General features: G+C 43.0%; 1 protein-coding gene across 1 annotated transcript; it reads left to right on the plus strand.

The window, feature by feature from the left end:
* The first annotated feature begins 14,343 nt into the window (after positions 1–14,343).
* LOC125513186 (peroxisomal membrane protein PMP22-like) lies at positions 14,344–19,030 on the plus strand. Its single transcript, XM_048678217.1, has 7 exons — positions 14,344–14,574; positions 14,661–14,759; positions 17,062–17,163; positions 17,793–17,868; positions 18,375–18,445; positions 18,526–18,611; positions 18,693–19,030. Exons 1-7 carry the CDS (start codon positions 14,461–14,463, stop codon positions 18,742–18,744), a joined length of 600 nt encoding a protein of 199 aa, XP_048534174.1. The 5' UTR covers positions 14,344–14,460; the 3' UTR covers positions 18,745–19,030.
* The last annotated feature ends 5,141 nt before the right edge of the window (positions 19,031–24,171 follow it).

Raw genomic sequence — 24,171 nt, forward strand, 5'->3', positions numbered from 1 at the left:
AACAGTACCAAACCTTAAAATATGCATATGGGGTTTTACCGGAATTGTTGTTCGTTGCTTCCGGCCTCATTTAAACTTGCCTAGATAGGTAGTTTTGTTGTGCTTCACCCCTTGCCATGTTAATCAACATTTAATATTGTTGGGTACATAATGAGATTAAAATAAATAATGGAATGTGGTGTTTTGTCAATATGCATCCCGATGCATATTGAGCTCCATTTAACTTGTAGTATTGTTTGTGCATGTTGCCATGCCATGCTTCTTTAGACCGGACATGCATCATATTTGGTTGGGAATCATGTCATGCTTATGTGGTGGTTGTTTTACTATGTTGTGTGCTTCTTTCCGGTGTTGCTTCTTGGGGTTGGTTCCGAGAACGTCGCGTTTGTGAGGACTCGTTCAACTACATCCGTTTGTCTTCTTCATGGACTCGTTCTTCTTCCTTGCGGGATTTCAGGCAAGATGATCATACCTCGAAATCACTTCTATCTTTGCTTGCTAGCTGCTCGCTCTTTTGCTATGCCTATGCTGCGATACCTACCACTTGCTTATCCTGCCTCCCATATTGTTAAGCCAAGCCTCTAACCCACCTTATCCTAGCAAACTATTGTTTGGCTATGTTACAGCTTTGCTCAGCCCCTCTTATAGTGTTGTTAGTTGCAGGTGAAGATTGAAGTTTGTTCCTTGTTGGAACATGGAGATTTTGTTCCTTGTTGGAATATGTTTACTTGTTGGGATATCATAATATCTCTTATCTAATTAATGCATCTATATACTTGGTAAAGGGTGGAAGGCTCGGCCTTATGCCTGGTGTTTTGTTCCACTCTTGCCACCCTAGTTTCCGTCATATCGGTGTTATGTTCCCGGATTTTGCGTTCCTCACGCGGTTGGGTTATAATGGGAACCCCTTGATAGTTCGCCTTGAATAAAACTCCTCCAGCAATGCCCAACCTTGGTTTTACCATTTGCCTCACCACCACCTACTTTTCCCCTAGGAGTCGCTCTCTCGAGGGTCATCTTTATTTTAACCCCCCCGGGCCAGTGCTTCTCTAAGTGTTGGTCCGAACCGGGCAGCCTGCGGGGCCACCTCAGGGAAACTCAAGGGCTGGTTTTACTCGTAGCTTGACCTATCTGAGTGCGCCCTGAGAACGAGATATGTGCAGCTCCTATCGGGATTTGTCGGCACATTCGAGCGGTGTTGCTGGACTTGTTTTACCATTGTCGAGGATGTCTTGTAACCGGGATTCCGAGTCTGATCGGGTCTTCCCGCTAGAAGGAATATCCTTCGTTGACCGTGAGAGCTTGTGATGGGCTAAGTTGGGACACCCCTGCAGGGTTTTGAACTTTCGAAAGCCGTGCCCGCGGTTATGGACAGATGGGAATTTGTTAATGTCCGGTTGTAGAAAACTTGAAGTTGATCTTAACTAAAATACATCAACCGCGTGTGTAACCGTGATGGTCTCTTTCCGACGGAGTCCGGGAAGTGAACACGGTGTTGGAGTTATGCTTGACGTAGGTTGTTCTAGGATCACTTCTTGATCATAGTTTCTCGATCGTGCTTTGCCTTCTCTTCTCGCTCTCATTTGCGTATGTTAGCCACCATATATGCTAGTCGCTTGCTGCAGCTCCACCTCATACCTTTACCTTACCCATAAGCTTAAATAGTCTTGATCGCGAGGGTGTGAGATTGCTGAGTCCCCGTGACTCATAGATACTTCCAAAACCAGCTTGCAAGTGCCGAGGTTACCGTGCAGATGACGCAACCAAGCTCAAGGAGGAGCTCGATGAAGATCTTGTCCTTTGTGTTGTTTCATTCTAGTTGATCAGTAGTGGAGCCCAGTTGGGGTTGATCAGGGACCTTGTCACATTTGGGGTTCTTCTTTTATTTTGGTTCCGTAGTCGGACCTTGATTGTATTTGGATGTTGTAATGCTTTATTCATGTAATTGTGTGAAGTGGCGATTGTAAGCCAACTATGTATCTCTTTCCCTTATGTATTACATGGGTTGTGTGAAGATTACCTCACTTGCGACATTGCTTTCAATGCGGTTATGCCTCTAAGTCGTGCTTCGACACGTGGGAGATATAGCCGCATCGAGGGCGTTACATGAGCGTAGCTCTATCTCTCAAATGAGCTATCACAACAGTAACCCTCAAATGGAGTAGGAGGGGGTCTATATATAGTGCTAAGCCACGAAGGGGTAAGTGAGGGGCGAAGGGGTACACGAGCCTCGGCCCAAGTCATGCGCGCAGGCAAAGGCCGGATGGTTCGGATGATCCGGGTCCTCGTTCGAATGATCCGGCTTCGCTGGGAGGATTCTGCAAGCTTCGGGTGTCGTGGCTGCAGGATTACCCGGACGATCCGGGAGGGCATCCGGATGATCCAGCTGAGTCCGGATGATCCGGAGGGAGGTCCGGACGTCCGGGCTGATGCCAGCAGCTGCTCCATCTTCTTCTTGTTTCTTCTGTCTTCTCTTCCATGCTTGGCCTTGGTCCTTTGAATATCCATGGTCATCCCGTATGAGCCTGAGTATACACAAGGTCCATGCATGAGGTAGTAACCATGTCTCGTATGTGGGAAGATACGGTTCGAAGAGGAGTGAGTTCACCTTGTGTCCCATGGCGTATGGTCGAGGTCTTATTGTATGTCCTTTTGGGGCTTGGGGAGTAGTCGAAGTGTACATGGGGATGATCGTGTGATGCACCGCATCAGGCCCCCTCTCCCCTTCTCTTCCGGTGGCGCCGGAATGCTGCCGTGGCCATCATCATCACCGCAATCTTCACCAACAACTTCACCGCCATCATCACCAACTCTTCCCCCCTCTATGCAGCGGTGTAACCTCTCTCTTACCCGCTGTAATCTCTACTTAAACATGGTGCTCAATGCTATATATTATTTCCCAATGATGTATGGCTATCCTATGATGTTTGAGTAGATCTGTTTTGTCCTATGGGCTATTTGATGATCAAGATTGGTTTGAGTTGCATGTTTTACTATTGGTGCTACCCTATGGTGCTCTCCGTGTCACGCAAGCGTGAGGGATCCCTGCTGTAGGGTGTTGCAATACGTTCATGATTCGCTTATAGTGGGTTGCATGAGTGACTGAAACACAAACCCGAGTAAGGGGGTTGTTGCATGTGGGATAAAGAGGACTTGATGCTTTAATGCTATGGTTGGGTTTTACCTTAATGATCTTTAGTAGTTGCAGATGCTTGCTAGAGTTCCAAACATAAGTGCATATGATCCAAGTAGAGAAAGTATGTTAGCTTATGCCTCTCCCTCATATAAAATTGCAATAATGATTACCGGTCTAGTTATCGATTGCCTAGGGACAAATAACTTTCTCATAACAAAACACTCTTTACTAAAACTAATTTAGTTGTGTATTTATCTAAACAGCCCCTAGCTTTTATTTACGCGCTCTTTATTACCTTGCAAACCTATCCAACAACACCTACAAAGTACTTCTAGTTTCATACTTGTTCTAGGTAAAGCGAACGTCAAGCGCGCGTAGAGTTGTATCGGTGGTCGATAGAACTTGAGGGAATATTTGTTTTGCCTTTAGCTCCTCGTTGGGTCCGACACTCTTACTTATCGAAAACTGTTGCGATCCCCTATACTTGTGGGTTATCAGCAAACTAAACGTTTGTGATAGTTGCCTTATTCTACACGATTCGCAAGCATGAACTGTTTCTGATGTGGTATGCATCGTAAACGTTGCACCACAGAATAGTGTGTGCGATAGTTGTCGTGTATGACAATGTTACGATGGTCCGACGTTTCGTAATCCTTTCCAACACTCGAACGACTTAGCTAATCTTCTTAATTATTTATTGCATACAGTTTGGGAAAAGCGAATGTGTGTGATTGTCTGCTTATCATACACATTCTATAATAGTGAACCATTTATGATGGTTTGCGCAACATAAATATAGCACCACAGAATAACGACTGCGATGGCAATGGGAGCACAAACGAATAGTGAGTACTATATATGCATCAAGGCTCCCTATCTCCAATGTTTTATGGGTCGTGTGGGAAGGACCCCCCTATTGCAGTCACTCATTTGGCGACGGTTCCAAATGCCGTCTCGAAAAGGGGTTAAAACCATTTGTATAGCACCTTGCTATACCAACAATAAGAATTTTCATATAAGACTAAGTTACACTCCAACAATAAGAATTTCATATTTCTTTCGGCTGGAAGAGGGAATTCAAAACCTCCAATAGTTACTGTCGTAATTCTTTCAATAGAGTTGATACTATTCACTTGGGGTTGTTTCTTCGGAAAATATATCATATGCTCATTACCATTGACATGAAAAATGACCTTGCTTTTACTGCAATCAATAACATCCCCTGCAGTATTCAAAAAGGGTCTACCAAGGATGATCGATATACTGTCGTCCTTGGGCATATCAAGAGGCAAAGTTTGTTAAGATAGTAACATTTGCAACTAGAATGGGAACATCCTCATAAATTCAAGTATAGCAGTTGATTTATCAGCCTTTGCAAAGATATGTCAGTAGGTGTCAATTTATTCAAATCAAGTCTTCTATATAAAAGAGAAAGGCATAACACTAACACCGGCTTCCAAATCACATAAATTAGTTTTAACATAACTTCTTTTGATGGAGCGTGGTATAGTGGGTATTCATGGATCTCTTAACTTCTTAGGTATTCCTCCCTTAAATGAATAATTTGCAAGCATGGTGGCAATTTTAGCTTCAGTTATGTTTCTTCTATTAGTGATAATATTTTTCATGTATTTAGCATATGCAGGCATTTTCAAAATATCTATCAACCGCGTGCACAAAAAAGACGGGTCTAAGAATTTCAACAAAGCGTTCAAAATCTTCTTCATCCTTATTTTTTGGAGGCTTATTTGGAAAAGGCATGGGTTTTTGAACCCATGGTTCTCTCTCTTTACCATGTTTTCTAGCAAGAAATCCCTTTTATCATACTTTTTGTTCTTAGGAGGTGGGTTATCATGATCAACAACAGGTTCTATTTCTACATCATTATCAGGTTCTTTATCATTGTCTGGTTGAGTATCAAAATTAACATCATCATTATCACTATCACTAGGTGGATGTTCGTTACCAGATCGTGTCTCAGCATCAGAAATAGAAACATCATTATGATTCTCAGTTTTCTACCATAGGTTCACTAGAAGCATGCAAAGTTCTATCATTTTTCTTTTTCTTTTCATCTTAGATGAACTAGGTGCATCAATATTAATTCTCTGAGAATCTTGCTCAGTCCTTGTAGGTTGACCTTTAGGATATAGAGGATCCTGAGTCATTTTACCTCCTCTAGTCATTACCCTAACGGCATGATCATTCATCTTATTACTCATCTCATTAAGCAAATCATTTGGTTACTTAGATACTTGTTCTAACTAGGTATGAACCATGGATGCATGTTTACTTAAACATCGACATCGTTAGCAATTCTGAACATCAAGTCACTCAAACGATCAATCATGATAGCATTTCGTTTCAATTGATTACTAACATACATGTTGAAGTGTTCTTGCTTAACAATGTAATTATCAAATTCATCCACGCATTGACTAGCAGATTTATTATAGGGAATGTCTCCCTCATCGAATTATAAAGAGAATTTACCTTTACTATCTCTATCGGGTTATCAAGTCCATGTATTTCTTCTATAGGTGGTAAATTCTTAACATATTCAGCTTTAATACCCGTTTCTTTCATTGGTTTCTTTGCCTCTTGCATATCTTCTAGACTGAGGAATAGAACACCTCTCTTCTTTGGAGTTGGATTACGTGGCGGTTCAGGAAGTGTCCAATCATTGGCATTTCTTAGTATATTATTTAGAGTTCTTCAGCCTGTTCAATAGTTTGTTCCCTGAAAACACAACCAGCACAACTACCTAGGTAGTCCCTAGAAGCATCGGTCAGTCCATTGTAAAAGATATAAAATAATTTATTTATTTTAAGAGGATGATCAAGAAAAGCATTAAGTAATTGGAGAAGCCTCCCCTAAGCTTGAGGGAGATTCTCTTCTTCAGATAGCACAAATTTAAATATTTCCTATAAGGCATATTGTTTCTTATGAGCGGGTTTTTTTCTCCAGAGAAGTAATATATCATATCTTGGGGACTACACTCACAACCATGAGCAAGAGTAATAAACCATGCTTTAGCATCACCCTTTAATGAGAAAATAAACAACTTAAGAATATAATAGTAGCAAATTTTTCCTCATGAGCAAATAGGGTGGCAATATCATTCAATTTAGTACGGTGTGCCACAACAGATTTAGTTTAACCATGAAAAGGATCAGATTCCACCAAAGTAATTAATCCAAGATCAATGGGGAATTCATTATCCTTATCGGCAACAAAGATAGGAGAAGTAGCAAATTTAGGATCAAATTTCATTCTCTCTATCTTAGTTTTTTCTTTCAACTTACTCAGTAATTTCTTGACATCATCTCTATCATTACAAGCAAGAACTTCTCTAGCTATCTCCCCATCCATAACATAACCTTAGGTATCTTAGGCATTTCAACTCTAGTGGGAGAGCTAGGCATAATAGGTGAATCATAATTTTTATCGGTTTCAACATTCTCAAGTTCTTTAGCTTTAGCAAGTTGTTCATCAAGAAATTCACCTAACGGCACAGGTTTATCAAGAAAAGTACTAGCATAATCAAAAGTTTCATTTATAGCAGAAGTAGCATCATCAATTACTTGCGACATATCAGATTGAATAGTAGGTGGTGGTGTCAAAAGCCTACTTAAAACAGAAGGTGAATCAAGTGCAGAGCTACATGGCAGTTCCCTACCCCCCTCGTCTTAGAGGGTACAATCTTGGTCTTAGCATCTTTTAGATTCTTCATAGTGATCAAAAAATATAATTCCCAAGTGACTCAACAAATAGAGCTATGCTTCACGACAAAGGCGCTAGAAAAAGGTCTTAATAACCCACAAGTATAGGGGATCATGATAGTCTTCGAGGGTAGTATTTCACCTAGATTTATTGATCGGCACAAGGGGAACCAAAGAATATTTATGAGTATTAGTATTTGATTTGTCAATTGAACCACACCTAGAGAACTAATATCAATAGCAAAGTTTTTAGTAGCACAATAATATGATAGTTTGATAGCAGTGGTAACAATAGCAGTAGCAGTTGTGTAGTGATTGTAACAGCAGTAGCAACGGAAGTAACTTAGCAAAGATCAATATGAGAAAAGTGTAGGCATTGGATCAATGATGGATATTTGTGTTGGATGACATTCATCATATAATAGTCACAGCCTAGAGCGATACATACACAATAGCTCCAATTCATCAATTCAATGTAGGCATGTATTCCTTCTATAGTCATATGTGCTTATAATAAGAACTTGCATGACATCTATTATCCTACCCTTCCATGGTAGCTGGGTCCATAAGGAAAACTAAGGGATATTATGTAACACCCACAATGCGGATATATCTCCCACGTGTCGGGGCATGACTTAGAGGCATAGCCGCATGGTAGGCATGTCGCAAGAGGGGTAATATTTACACATCCCATGTACTGAATAAGAAAGGGATAAAGAGTTGGCTTACAATCGCCACTTCACACAATACATAAATATAACATACATCATCCAGAATACAATCAAGGTCCGACTACGAAACCAAAATAAAGAAAGACAACCCCAAATGCTAGATCCTCGATCGTCCCAACTGGGCTCCACTACTGATCAACAAGAAACGAAACAAAACAATGACCAAGATCTTCATCGAGCTCCCACTTGAGCTAGGTTGCGTCAACTGCACTGGTATCATCGGCACCTACAACTGTCTGGAAGTATCTGTGAGTCACGAGGACTCAGCAATCTCACACCCGCGAGATCAAGACTATTTAAGCTTAAGGTAGGAAAAGGTAGTGAGGTGGAGCTGCAGCAAGCACTAGCATATATGGTGGCTAACTTACACAAAAGAGAGCGAGAAGAGAAGCAAAGCACGGTCGAGAAGCTAATAAGTGATCCTGAAACTACTTACGTTCAAGCATAACACGAAACCGTGTTCTCTTCCCGGACTCCGCCGAAAAGAGACCATCACGGCTACACATGCGGTTGATTTATTTTAATTAGATTAAGTGTCAAGTTTTCTACAACCAAATATTAACAAATTCCCATCTGCCCATAACCGCGGGCACGACTTTCGAAAGTTCAAAAACCTGCAGGGGTGTCCCAACTTAGCCCATCACAAGCTCTCACGGTCAACGAAGGATATTCCTTCTCCCAGGAAGACCCGAGAAGATTCGGAATCCCGGTTACAGGACATTTCGACAATGGTAAAACAAGACCAGCAAGACCGCCCAATGCGCCGACATCCCGATAGGAGCTGCACATATCTCGTTCTCAGGGCAACACCGGATTGTCCAAGATTCCGGTAGGCCAGTCCAGAGTTGCCCCTAGTGGTCACCAGCGGCTGACAGGTTTAGACCAACACTTAGACAAGCACTGGCCCGGGGGGGTTAAAATAAAGTTGACCCTTGAGTCTTCAGAACCTAAGGGAAGGTGATAGGTTGTTAGGCAAATGTAAAACCAAGGTTGGGCCTTGCTGGAGGAGTTTTATTCAAAGCGAACTGTCAAGGGGTTCCCATAACACCCAACCGCGTAAGGAACGCAAAATCAAGGAACATAACACCGGTATGACGAAAACTAGGGCGGCAAGAGTGGAACAAAACACCAGGCATAAGGCCGAGCCTTCCACCCTTTACCAAGTATATTGATGCATTAAAGTAAATAAGATATAATAATGATATCCCAACAATATCCATGTTCCAACATGGAACAAACTTCATCTCCACCTGCAACTAGCAACGCTATAAGAGGGGCTGAGCAAAGCGGTAACATAGCCAAACAACGGTTTGCTAGGAAAGGTGGGTTAGAGGCTTGACATGGCAATATGGGAGGCATGATATGGCAAGTGGTAGGTATCGCGACATAGCAATAGAGCGAGCAACTAGCAAGCAAAGATAGAAGTGATTTCGAGGGTATGGTCATCTTGCCTGCAAAGTACTCAGAGTTGACGAAAGCTTGATCCTCGTAAGCGTACTCAACGGGTTCCTCGATCACGTACTCGTCTCTCGGCTCTACCCAATGCAAGAACACAAGCAAAAGACCAACAATCAATCACGGTGCAATGCACAAACAACATGATGCAAAACATGGCATGATATGCGAGATGTGATATGCAATGCATATGCGTGCTACGGAAGGGAAAGATTGAACCAGGCATCAAATTGACAAACCAAGTGTGCCGCTGGAAAGATGAGATGATTTCGGTCAAAATCGATATAAAGATCACCCGAATCGGATGCACGGTTTGCAAATGGCAAGCAAAACAATAAGGGCACAATTCTGCGATTAACAGCACGATGCCATCTAGAATGCAACAAGAAACTAAGCTACTTCACTCCAACATAACAACAAAGCACATGGTAGTGATCTACTCAAGATGCTTGGCAAAATATGAACACTGAGCTACGGCTAAATCACACAAGAGCAGGTTCAAACAAGCATGGCAAAAGTGCAAAAGATATCAGCTTCACAGACTTAATGAAAATACTAACATGTCAGGAATTAACATCAGGAAGCAATGTTTAGAGCAAGCAAACAACATTCTACAGGAACATATCATAGCAAAACAAGGCATGGTACGAATCTACTCAAAGCATAGAACAAAAGTCCCTTACTGACCATAAGCCAAAAAGGCACATAAAATATGATGGCACCCATGTAAACATAGCAAGTTTCGTTAACAGATTCAGACTTAGCAGAAAACTGAGCATGGCATAAACAAAATTATGAAGGCATCTTTGCGATCTCAAATCACTCATCACAAAGCATTGCATGAAAAACTAAACATACTAACAGTAATAAGACATGTTCATAAGGCAATCCAAGGCAAGAATAAGTTTATAGCATGCTTGGATCAACTACAACAACCATGGCAAAAATGATTAACATGTAAACAATCTGTCAGGAACATTTTATAGCAAAAATAGAGCAAGATTAAGACATGCTAGGGCACTCCATAATTACAAACAGGGGCATGGATGGATAGAGCATAACCATATGTCCAAATTATCCTTACTGAAGCAACTCAAATAAAGCATGTATCTCACTATAGCAACATGGTTACATGGCATCAAAATAATAGCAGACAAAAGACTTGGCCAAAATCCTGAGATCCTGAAATCAGCAATAACACGAAGGCTACTATGCATGCTTGTGCTAGTCACCACAAAGATCACAAAAAACATGGCATACACCCCCTGTAAAGATGGAATGGCATAGACCGAAATACATGTAGAGCTCATGCCCATATGCAGCACACAATAATTGTGGCAAAAATGACAAATCACCTTAAACTGACAAGTAACAGGAGCAAACATTTTATAGCACTCTTGCATCAGTGATTCAGGCATCAAGATGGACTCAAACAAGCATGTCACAATGGAATGAAATTAAGAGCATCTCCCAATTAACATTTTGAAATATCATGCGCACAAAATGGATCAACGGTCATGAAGTTATGATGCGATGAACATGGCCTCAAAATGTTAGGGGAAAAGGACTTAGTGGAATATCACCTCATGAAAAGTCAACGCAGGATGAGACGGAGCGGGACGGAGGGATCCGGGTCGCGGGACGGCGTATGGTTCGCGTCCTGGTGGATCTCATCCACCCGGACTGGACCCGGTGATGGCGGCGACTGGGAGCTCGGCTCCGGCGAACATGGCCGCGGGGCGGCGCCGGAGAAGGTCAGGGGCGGCGGTTCCGGCCGGGACGGCACGGACCACAAGGGCGGCGAGGTGGAGGCGCCGGCGTGGCGCGGTTGGTGGGCGAGGCGGCGCGGGGCGGCGACGTCCTTCGACGACTCGCCGGCGAGGGACAGTGACGGGTGGCGCGGCGCCGGTGATGGAGGTCCGGCACGGCGGCGGCGGGGCGGAGCGACGGGCGCGAGGCGCGGGCTCCCGCGGGCGGGGCTCAGATCCGGGCCCGGGCGGGCCCGTGATGGGCTTCCCCGGGGCGCGCGGTGGAGACGGCGGCAGGGTGACGTGGCGAGCTCCGGTTGGCTGGAGGCGGCGGCGCGGACATGTCCGGCGGCGGGAATTTTGTCTGGCGGCGCGAGGGAGGCGGGGCTAGGGTTAGACTGCGCGAAAAATCCGGGAGGGGCACATATTTATAGCTAGAAGGAGGTAGGAGTGTCCAAATGAGGTGCAGTTTTCGACCACGCGATCGTGATCCGACGGCGGAGGACATGGAATAGGTTTGGATGGGTTATTGGGCCGCTTTGGAGGGGTGTTGGGCTGCAACACACATGAGGCCTTTACGGTTCCCCGGTTAACCGTTGGAGCATCAAACGGACTCCAAATGGCATGAAACTTGACAAACGATCTACCGGTGGTGTACCAAGGCCGCTTGGCAAATCTCGGTTCATTCCGAGAACGTTTAACACCCGCTAACGAAAAGAGTCAAAAGGGGCGCCGGAGGACATAGGAGTGTCGGATTGCAAAACGGACAACGGGGAAAATGATCGGATGCATGAGACGAACACGTATGCAAATGCGATGCACATGATGACATGATATGAAATGCATGACGTGAACAAAATGCAAAACGAAGACAAAACCCAACCACAAAGGGAATCTCATAACTTAAAGCCGAAAATGGCAAGAGTTGGAGTACAAATATGGCAAGTTACATCCGGGGCGTTACATATTAAGGCCTCCTTTTAATAGAGAACATGAATAAAACATTAGCATTAGTGATACATGAACTCCTCATACTTCGGTCATCACCAGAATAAATCCCAATTATTGTCACTTTGGGGTCTACAGATCATAACATGTAATAGGTGCATACAACTTGCACGATAGGATCCAAAACACACTTATATTCATGAAAACACAATAAGTTCAGATCTGAAATCATGGCACTCGGGCCCTAGTGACAAGCATTAAGCATAGAAAAGTCTTAGCAACATCAATCTCAGAACATAGTGGATAGTAGGGAACAAACCTTGACAAATTGACTTCATTACACGACAAATATCATCCAACTCCATCGCCGTCCAGTAGGCCTATGAAGGAATTACTCACTCTCGGTGGTGAGCATCATGAAGCTATAGATGAAGAAGGGTTGGTGATGATGATGGCGAGAATCCCTCTCTCTGGAGCCCCGAACGGACTCCAGATCAGCCCTCCCGATGAAGGACATGAGGTGGCGGCGGTGGCTCCTTATCGTAAAACGCGATAAAACTTCTTCTCTTATTTTTCTCTCGACAAAACGGAATTTATAGAGTAGAGATTAGGTCAGATGGCTGCCTGTGGGCCCCACAAGGTAACATGGCGTGCCCTGGGGGTGGGCATGCCCTGTTGCCTTGTGAGCAACATGTGGCCCCCCTCCGGTGGATCTTTATTCCAGTATTTTTCATATATTCCATAAAAAATCTTCAAAAAGTTTCGTCCAATTTTGAGAACTTTTATTTCTACACAAAAAACAACATCATAGTAGTTCTACTGAAAACAATGCCAGTACGGGTTAGTTTCATTCAAGTCATGCAGATTAGAATACAAAACAAAAGCAAAAGTGTTTGAAAAAGTAGATACGATGGAGATGTGTCAGTTCATGATTTTGATTAGGTCAACAATTTTCTAAATCAATCAGCAGCAATCGTCCTATAAATATATAAATCTCGTGCACCCTTCCATCACCTAGAAAAAAGAAGAAGTGCCACCATGTGATACTACAACACTAATATAGTACATGTAACTAGCGAAGCAGAAATTTCCCCACGTAAATATAGGTTGGTTAGCGGATAACATAGAACCACACCAGGAAAGGCCCACCAAATCATCATATTATAAAGAAAAATAGACAAATTCCGTCATCTCCCCCACCTGGCAAACTAAATACTACACCAATCCCAAAATATAAGGAGTATTAGTTTTTTGAAAAGTCAAATTTCTATAACTTTGCACAAGTTCAGAGTAAAAAAAAGTATCAACATCCACAATATTAGAAAAAGTGTGGAAAATTCAATGCATGATGGATCTAATCATACCGATTTGATATTATGGATCTTGATATATTTCTCTACAAAATTGATCAAACTTAAAAGGTTTGACTTTAAAAAAAAATGTAATACAACTTATATTTTGAAACAGAGCGAGTAGTTTTTTTTTAAAACCCAATAATACCAATGACGCAGCAAAGCGTGCCTAATCCTTCTAATAAATACACTATGCTCCTTAATTTTAGTGGTCTCATATTCAATTGAGGTCTTCAATTTGGAATTGGCTCATCCGATTTTGACCGGATCAATAATTTCTGCTCTCTCATTCAATACTTCTAATTAACTATACACTATGCTTCCTAATTTTAGAGGTCTTATATTCAATTGAGGTCTTAAATATGGAATTGGCTCACGCGATTTGGACGCGTCAATAATTTCTCAAGGAGCTCTCGCATTCAATATTTTTAATTCATTATGCTCCCTAATTTTGAAGGTTTTTCATTCGATTGAGGTATTTAACTTTGGATCTGGTTCAAGATTTTGATTAGATCAATGATTTTTCAAACCAATCAGTAACAACTGACCTCTAAAAGTACATTAATCTGCGCACCCTTTCGCCAACTAGAAAAAATGAAGCACCAGATGTGACACTGTAGCACCAATATAGTAATGTAGCCACCAACATAGAAAATGTCTCCGCTTAAGTATGGATTGATTAACAGATAATACAGAATCACATCGTAAAATGTGCACCAAAATACCGCATTATAAATAAAAAAACGCACTCCATCATATCCCTAATTGGAAACCAAATACTCCATCAGTTTTAGAATACAAGGTGTATTAGTTTTCTAAAAGTCAATTTTTTTAATTTGACCAAGTTAACAGAAAATATCAATGTCCACAATAGTAAATAAATAAAATATGAAATTCACTTCATGATGAATCTAATTATACCGATTTGATATTATAGATATTGATATATTTATCCACAAACTTGATCAAATTTAAAAAGGTTTGGTTTTTTTTAAACTAATACACTAAACCGTGCCCGCAAGTCCCGTTTAGTTAGTTTAGCTCGCTCGATAGTTTGTTTTCTCAAAAAGTAAACTTTATTGAATTTTTTTGAGGGAAAACTTTATTGAATTGTAGACTATAAATGGACTTAAACGGGATTAAGCAGGACCCGGTTTATATCCCTATTTGAAACATAGGGAGTAAAAAAAAACAAGAAAATCCAGCAACATTATATTCGAGGATGAACCAAAGAGGACTAAATGAATTTGCATCTTCTTCTCAAAAAAAAAAAAAAACGCATCTCGGCGCGAGCATACAAAGTGTGCCCTCGAGGAATAGGTTCTAGGTAGATAGATCTAAGCGGCCCAGAGCCCGACACCAGCTGCCATGGCAGGAGGAAGTGGAGGAGCTGGGGGAGGAACAGGGGGAGGGGACTCGTTGGCTCGCAGGGCCTGGAGGCAGTACCTGCTCCAGCTGCAGCGCCACCCACTCCGCACCAAGGTCTTGGCCTTTTGTTGCAGTTTTCACTGGATTTGATTGATTGGATTGGGGAATTTTCTAAGCCTGGGTTAAGTTGGCTAGTGCAGATGATCACTGCGGGGTGCCTCGCAGGCGTCAGCGACTCCGTGGCGCAGAAGCTCTCTGGATATCAGAAGATTGAGAAGCGCCGCCTCCTGCTCAAGATGGTGAGGTTGCTGAACGATTTCTTGTTTCTTTTTCTTAATCATTGCTGGTGTAGATGTGAGGCGTCCTCTTGTTTGTGGATACTAGATTGATTCTCTACATGGAGTTGTGTTTCATCCTCTTAGTAGGGTAGAGGCTTTAGTTGTAGGAGGACCATGTGAGTGGGAGTACTCCATAAGTGATGTATTATTGGAACGATGTTTCTTCGGATTCAATTGAACAATGACTTGACGTTACGTAGCCCGTGATTTCACACTTCAGAGCTCGTTGTAGGTTTGAGGCAATTTGGATTAGTATATTAGAAGGAATAGAGAGGGATTGGTGTAATGCATTGTTGTATTGCTTGAGCCTCGTGCATATATATAGGAGTACATGATCAACTTGGAGTACAAGATGAGATAGAATAATTCCTAGTCGACTGACATCCCCCCGTAGTCATAATGGTCGATGCATCGCGGAAGTTGTGGCTGGAGTGAAAACCAACGAGGTTGCTCAAGCAAGCCGGGTCGGGCCGACTGATCAGGTCGGTGGCGCAACGCGGATGGAACGGATCGCGGGCCAGGCGGGTGGTCAATCCAACCGCACACTAGGTTGGGGACGCTGCTCGGTGATGATGATGGCGGTGCGGATAGTGAAGCGAGGTGGCCGAGCAGACCTAGGCGACGACGGCCGATGGGGAACGGCGTGCGGACGAGCGGATAGCGCCCGGCGCCCGAGCGGTTAAGCCCGAGCGAGCAGCACGGCACCGACGCCTGAGCGGCGAACGTAGCGCCATGCGTGAGACGGCCATACGGCGGCGGCGGAGACAGTAGGTTATGCAGGAGTCCGTTCGGAGCAGGGCGGCGACGGCCGGCACAAAGCGACCAGCGGGCAGACGCGTCGTGCGAGGCTGTCAGGTCGGAGAAGAGGCCGGGTGGTCGCACTGATGTCGGAGTAGAGGCGGCGACGGCCGGTGTAGACCGACGGGCAGCAACTGACAACGGCCGCAACAGGCCGGCGTGTCGCGCGAGGCCGCGGGGGGTCGCGCCGATATCGGAGTAGAGGTGCGCGGGGGTTGACGGCGGCCGTGGGCGACATAATCCGATGTATGATCGGTGAACCAAAAAAGAAAATACCTGTGAAAACGACCAGCGGAGAGAAAACCGATCAAGAGATTGGAAAAACTCACCAGGGCAGCCGATCACAAATCGGCGGACGAACCTTGCTACGGGTCGCACGGCCCCCAGCGGAGATCACGGAGATCGACCTCCCCAGGGGCGGCGTGTTGCGGAAGCGTGCGGTGGCTAGGTTTAAGAACTTGCGGCTGATACCATGTTAGAAAGTGGCTGATACCATGTTAGAAAGAGGGATTGGTGTAATGCATTGTTGTATTGCTTGAGCCTCGTGGGCTTATATATAGGAGTACATGATCAACTTGGAGTACAAGACAAGATGGAATAATTCCTAGTCTATCCTATGTTTCCTAATTAATCACGATACTCAACACAGTGGATGCGATGTGCCGCATTGGTTGTTATTCTTGTGTGATTTGAGTTGGCACACATAGAAATTAGTGGGAACATTAGTTGCTAGTGCTAATTGCAGACTTATTGGTGGCTAGGTATCCTGTACAGATTTGTTACATCTGACCTCATCTCAGAATGATGATTCACATTATCTTTGTTTTGGTTCTTACTTGCTTCTCTGACGTAGAGCTACTTCCCGTTGCCTTGTTATGCTTCACTTGTTCATATATATGTTGGTGAATTGTTGCGGTGTGATATACAATTGCGTCAAAGAGGAATGTATGGCATAATGTACAGTTGTGTTAAGGATAATATGCATCCACACTATCTGTGGAAATCTGTTAAAGATAACTTGTCCTTGGCTTTTGGGCAGAGGGATTCTCTATTTCGTCTATTGCCTTTTTTTTAGGGAATTTCGTCTATTGTCTTGACTAATACTACGTTATTGGATTTCATGCGGCATCATAACCTAAACTCACAGCAAGTTGTGTAGTTGTGTCATATTAAAGTAGATGAAATTGAAAACTGACGCTTCTAAGACTTTAGATTAGACAAAAACATTGATTTGAACCCTGTGTTTCACCTGTTACTTTCTCTAATGGACCAAAGATATTGACATCTGATGCACTTCAGATAGTACTGCACAAATTGTCAACAAAATTTATCCTCTCTGATGTTGCTAACTCGTAAGAACATAATTGTAGATGTCCGTTTGTGTTATATGCTTCTCTTATGTTGTTTATGATGCTTTCTTGCATGCATTTGCGTTCTAATGTAACAGTGTGCTTTTTTGCTGCAGATATTTGGGTTTGCATATGGTGGCCCATTTGGGCATTTCCTGCATAAAGTGTTGGATTATATCTTTAAAGGGAAGAAGGATACCAAAACTGTAGCTAAGAAGGTATAACTTTGACCATCTTAGAGCATCTGCAACCGGACCCCCAACTTTCCCCCTATATGTCTGGGGAGACAGCCGGTCATGAGAGAGAAGGAAAAAAGTCACCCAACCAGGCCCCTCAAATTGTCCTCATGTGTCCGGGTTGTCCACGAACCCTCATATCCAGCCCATATGCGGGGAGGATATGAGGGCGCTCGGGCATGTCCGGGCAGTCCACGCTGGATTTGGCCCACCACGAACCACTTTTTCTCTTTGTTTATTGTTTCTTTTCTGACGCGTCCGCGGAAGTATAGGACGTCAAATTAGCTCAGTCCGGTTGTAGATGCTCTTATAATCAACACCATTGTTCACTTCTTTCTTGTGGTGGCCATGTATAAAAAGTTCTGCTGCCAATGATAGTGCACATATAAGTAAAGCACAGTACATCATGGTATTGCAAAGGTTTGACTTTAATTTCCCGCAAAAAAAGTGTGAATTTACCATACTAGTAAAGCATCAGCAACTTAGTTAGTCTATGATATCTGTTGCCAGCAAATTTTCCCACATCACGATTGAAGTCAAACAAGCACTGGTGGACAATCTGTACTTGATGGTATGTCAGAATACTTTGAGATGTTTCGTACTATTTTCAGGTGTTGCTGGAGCAGATCACTTCCTCTCCCTGGAACAATTTACTCTTCTTATTCTATTATGGATATGTTGTTGAGAGTAAGTCTGTAAGTGTCAAATAGTTTGATTTTGTACCAATCGGAAGAGTTCCTTTGGCATCATACCATGCCAACTGCCAATGATGATTTGAAATTTTACTTGCCATCTTTCGAGTATGTTACTTTGATATAGCAGGAGGTATTAGCATAGTAGAGTTTAGAAAACCGTTTACTGAACAAAACATAAGAACCAGGCTTTTCTGTACTTTTCTCAGCTTGTTGGTCCAGAATATCCCTTTGAGTTTCTTTCCTCCTAGTCATGACGTTTGAAACATACAGCAAACCTTATTAAACATATTCCCCTTAATATTGGAGGTCATATAGATCTAGGGTCCAAAGACCGATCAATTATATCTCTGTGTGACCGAGATATCTGTAAACTGGGGGAATCAGTTTAATCCTACCAGTTGCCTGAATCATGTAATAGTGTTGTGTGTTCCAGTAAGATGGTTGCCTTTAAATCGAATGGAGTAGCTACTCATGGGTTATTGACAAGTCGGAATGCAGAGAGGCCTTTCAAGGAGGTGAAGACTAGGGTGAAGAAACAATATCTGTCAGTGCAATTGTCTGCTTGGATGGTATGTAATTTGCTCTCAGTATTGCTACTTGCCTTACAATTTATCGTTACAGCTCACTAAAAGATCCTCTCAATGCACAGTTTTGGCCAGTAGTTGGTTGGATAAACCATCAGTACGTGCCTTTGCAGTTTCGGGTGATTGTCCACAGCTTTGTTGCATGTTGCTGGTAATGTTCTTTTGCCTTTGGTAGCTTCTTTCCCAACTGAAAAGGCTTGCTCTTATGTGGTCATCTTTTTGTTTCCTGAAGGGGGATATTTCTCAACCTTCGCGCCAGAGCCATGTCTTTGAAGCAGTCATAGACAGATTAGTGGGGGTATAACACTGCTCCATCATGGTTCAAACTGGCCGGAGAACAAGGATGCTGATTGCTATGTAATATACCGTTGATCGTCCTAGGGTATTTAAATAGTAGGATTTCGATACCTGTTTGGTATCAAGTTGCAGATTTGTTTGTCAACGCATGCGAGGCCGCTTATCTGATTTCTCTGTTGGTACTATTTAAGCTTTGTGACTGAAACGTAATTGAATTATATTAGCTATGGATATATTCGGTCTACTTCGGAGAGCAAATAATTGTTTTTTTCATGAGTGGAAGTTCTGGTCGTTCCAAGTTTGTGTTCTAAGCTCTGGCATGTAAATCTCATGTTTGACCACATGTGCTTCGTTGGTCAATCCATAGATGGTTAAGGCTTTACTATTTCACATATCACATGCTCCAAGGAACCGTTAAGTTTTTTTTGGAAAATTTTTTGATCTTTTCATCTTCAATCATTGCAGTTCAACGAACAGTAGAAATAATAAAAATTGCATCTAAATCCGTAGACCACGTAGCGACGACTACCAGCATTGAAATGAGCCGAAAGTGCGCGCCGTCATTGCCCTTCGTTGCAGCCGTGCAAATCTTATTTTCGTAGACAGTGAGAGAGTTGTCGTACTAAGACCCCATAGGATGAGCGCATCAGAACAACAACAACAACTGTTGTCGATGAAGAGTAGCTTAGGGCAACTCCAATGCATGACCCAAATGGTCCGGCCGCATCTGTTTGGAGGTAAATGGACAGAAAACGCGACCCAATGTGTGGGAGCAAACGGAACAACGTCCGTTTATTGTTTGCTTTCGACTCATTCCCGACCCAACTTTGGGCCGCGTTTGCGTTGAAATAGACGCACGCGGTGAAGGAAATATGCCATAGAGGCAATAATAAAGTTGTTATTGCTCGTTAATCAAATATGGTTAAATTTTCTAACCATAGACATGTGTTGTCATTTGATAAACGGGATCACATCATTAGGAGAATGATGTGATTGACAACATCCATCCGTTAGCTTAGCATATTGATCGTTCAGTTTTATTGCTATAGCTTTCTTCATGTCATATACATATTCCATTGACTATGAGATTATGCAACTCCCGGATACCGGAGGAATACCTTGTGTGTTATCAAACGTCACAACGTAACTGGGTGATTGTAAAGATGCTCTACAGGTATCTCCGAAGGTGTTTGTTGGGTTGGCATAGATCGAGATTAGGATTTGTCACTCCGAGTATCGGAGAGGTATCTCTGGGCCCTCTCGGTAATACACATCATGATAAGCCTTGCAAGCAATGTGACTAATGAGTTAGTTATGAGATGATGTATTACAGAACGAGTAAAGAGACTTGCCGGTAACGAGACTGAACTAGGTATGAAGATACCGACGATCAAATCTCGGGCAAGTAACATACCGATGACAAAGGAAATAACATATGTTGTCATTACTGTACGACCAATAAAGATATTCGTAGAATATGTGGGAACCAATATGAGCATCCAGGTTTCGCTGTTGGTTATTGACCGGAGAGGTGTCTCGGTCATGTCTACATAGTTCTCGAACCCGTAGGGTCCGCACGTTTAACGTTCGATGACGATTTTGTATTATATGAGTTATGTGATTTGGTGACCGAATGTTCTTCGGAATCCTGGATGGGATCACGTACATAAGTGGAGTCTCAAAATGGTCGAGAGGTAAAGATTCATATATAGGATGATAGTATTTGGACACCAAAAATGTTCTGGGGGTACCGGATACATATCGGGTCACCGGAAGGGGTTCCGGGCAACCCCCCCCCCCCCCCCCAGCAAAGATTTGGGCCTATTGAGCCAAGAGGGGAAACATAGCAACCATCATGGGCTGTTGCACCCTCCTTGATGGCCGAATAGGAAGGGGAAAGGAAAAGGGGAAGAGAGAAGGAAGGGGAGGCAATTCGGCCTCCCCCTTCCTTCCCTCCTCTCTCCCCTTTCCTTCCCTCTCCGGAAAAGATGGTAAGGGGGGGGGGGGGCGAATTGGACAAGGCCTCCAAGTAGGATTCCTCCTTCTTGGGGCACCCCATGGCTGTCCCCCTCCCCCTCCCACCTATATATATGTGGGGAGGGGGTGCCTAGAACACACAACAAACACTATTAGCCGTGTGTGGCATCCCCCTCCACAGTTTACGCCTCCGGTCATATTCACGTAGTGCTTTGGTGAAGCCCTGCGCGGATCACTTCACCATCACCATCACCACGCCGTCGTGCTGACAAAACTCTCCCTCGACACTTTGCTGGATCAAGAGTTCGAGGGACGTCATCGAGCTGAACGTGTGCAGAACTCGGATGTGCCGTACTTTCGGTGCTTGATCGGTCGGAACGAGAAGAAGTTTGACTACATCAACCGCGTTGTCAAACGCTTCCGCTTTCGGTCTACGAGGGTACGTGGGCACACTCTCCCCCTCTCGTTGCTATACATTTCCTAGATAGATCTTGCGTGAGCGTAGGAATATTTTTGAAATTGCATGCTATGTTCCCCATCAGTGGTATCAGAGTCAGGTCTATGCGTAGATGATATGCACGAGTAGAACACAAAGAGTTGTGGGCGGTGATCGTCATACTACTTACCACCAATGTCTTATTTTGATTCGGCGGTATTGTTGGATGAAGTGGCCCGGACCAACCTTACATGACCACGTTCATGAGACCGGTTCCACTGACAGACATGCAACTAGTTTTGCATAAAGGTGGTTGGCGGGTGTCTGTTTCTCTAACTTTAGTTGAATCGAATTTGACTGCGGCCAATCCTTGTTGAAGGTTAAAACAACAAACTTGATAAATCACCGTTGTGGTTTTGATGCGTATGTAAGAACGGTCCTTACTAGAAGCCCGTAGCAGCCACGTAAAACTTGCAACAACAAAGTAGAGGACATCTAACTTGTTTTTGCAGGGCATGTTGTGATGTGATATGGTCAAGACATGATGTGATATACATTATTGTATGAGATGATCATGTTTTGTAAAAGTTATCGGCAACTGACAGGAGCCTTGTGGTTGTCGCTTTGTTGTATGAAATGCAAACGCCATGTAATTGCTTTACTTTATCACTATGCGTTAGCGATAGTTGCAGAAGCAATAGTTGGCGAGACGACCACGGCTCTATGATGGAGATCAAGGTGTCAAGCCGGTGACAATGGAGATCATGATAGTGCTTTGGAGATGGAGATCAAAGGCACAAGTTGATGATGGCCATATCATGTCACATATTTTGATTGCATGTGATGTTTATCTTTTATGCATCTTATTTTGCTTAGTTCGGCGGTAGCATTATAAGATGATCCCTTACTAAATTTCAAGGTATAAGTGTTCTCCCTGAGTATGCACCATTGCGAAAGCTCGTCGTGCTGAGACACCACGTGATGATCGGGTGTGATAGGATCTACGTTCACATAGAACGGGTGCAAGACAGTTTTGCACATGCGGAATACTAGGGTTAAACTTGACGAGCCTAGCATGTACATACATGGCCTCGGAACACTGGAGACCGAAAGGTCAAACGTGAATCATATAGTAGATATGATCAACATAGAGATGTTCACCATTGAAAACATCTCACGTGATGATCGGACATGGTTTAGTTGATTTGGATCACGTGATCATTTAGATGACTCGAGGGATGTCTATCTAAGTGGGAGTTCTTAAGTAATTTGATTAATTGAACTTAGTCCTGATAGTTTTTGCATATCTATGTTGTAGATCAATAGCTCGCGATATAGCACATTTTTTGATATGTTCCTTGAGAAAAGTTGAAAGATGATAGTAGCAATGATGCGGACTAGTCCGTGATCTGAGGATTATCCTCATTGCTGCATAGAAGAATTATGTCCTTGATGTACCGCTAGGTGACAGACCTATTGCAGGAGCAGATGCACACGTTATGAACATTTTACAAAGCTCGATATGATGACTACTTGATAGTTTAGCGCACCATGATTTACGGCTTAGACCCGGGACTTCAAAAATGTTTTGAAAGCCACGGAGCATATGAGATGTTCCAAGAGTTGAAATTGGTATTTTAGACTCATGCCCATGTCAAGAGGTATGAGACCTCTGACAAGTACTTTGCCTACAAGATGGAGGAGAATAGCCCAGCCAGTGAGCATGTGCTCAGAATGTCTGGGTACTACAATTGCTTGAATCAAGTGGGAGTTAATCTTCTAGATAAAATAGTGATTGACAGAGTTCTCTAGTCACTATCACCAAGCTACCAGAACTTCATGATGAACTATAATATGCAAGGGATAACGAAAACAATTCCCGAGCTCTTCGCGATGCTGAAATCGGCGAAAGTACAATTCAAGAAAGAGCATCAAGTGTTGATGGTTAACAAAACCACTAGTTTCAAGAAAAAGGGCAAAGGGAAAGAAAGGGAAATTGAAAAAGAATGGCAAGCAAGTTGCCACTCCCATGAAGAAGCCCAAAGCTAGACTCAAGCCTAAAACTGAGTGCTTCTACTGCAAAGGAGATGGTCACTAGAAGTGGAACTGCCCTAGATACTTGGCAGATAAGAAAGATGGCAAAGTGAACAAAGGTATATTTGATATACATGTTATTGATGTGTAATTTACTAGTGTTTATAGCAACCCCTCGGTATTTGATACTACTTCAGTTGCTAAGAGTAGTAACTCGAAACAAGAGTTGGAAAATAAACATAGACTAGTTAAGGACGAGGTTGCGATGTGTGTTGGAAGTAATTCCAAGGTTGTATGATCACCATCGCATACTCCATCTACCTTCGGGATTAGAATTGGACCTAAATAAATGTTATTTGGTGTTTGCGTTGAGCATGAATATGATTGGGTCATGTTTATTGCGATACGGTTATTCATTTAAGTTCGAGAATAATTGTTGTTCTGTTTACATGAATAAAACCTTCTATGGTCATACACCCAATGTAAATGATTTATTGAATCTCGTTCATAGTAATACACATAGTCATAAAGTTGATGCCAAAAGATGCAAAGTTGATAATGATAGTGCAACATACTTGTGGCACTGTCGTTTAGGTCATATTGGTGTAAAGCGCATGAAGAAACTCCATGCAGATGGGCTTTTGGAGTCACTTGATTATGAATCATTTGATACTTGCGAACCATGCCTCATGGACAAGATGACTAAAATTCCGTTCTCCGGAACAATGGAGCGAACCACTGACTTATTGGAAATAATACATACCGATGTATGCGGTCCAATAAGTGTTGAGGCTCGCGGCGGGTATCGTTATTTTATGACCTTCACAGATGATTTGCGCAGATATAGGTATATCTACTTAATGAAACACAAGTCTGAAACATTTGAAAAGTTCAAAGAATTTCAGAGTGAAGTAGAGAATCATCGTAACAAGAAAATAAAGTTTCTACGATCTTATCGCGGAGGCAA

The sequence above is a fragment of the Triticum urartu genome, chromosome 6 (assembly GCF_003073215.2).
Source record: "Triticum urartu cultivar G1812 chromosome 6, Tu2.1, whole genome shotgun sequence".
In the NCBI taxonomy this organism is placed as follows: domain Eukaryota; kingdom Viridiplantae; phylum Streptophyta; class Magnoliopsida; order Poales; family Poaceae; genus Triticum; species Triticum urartu.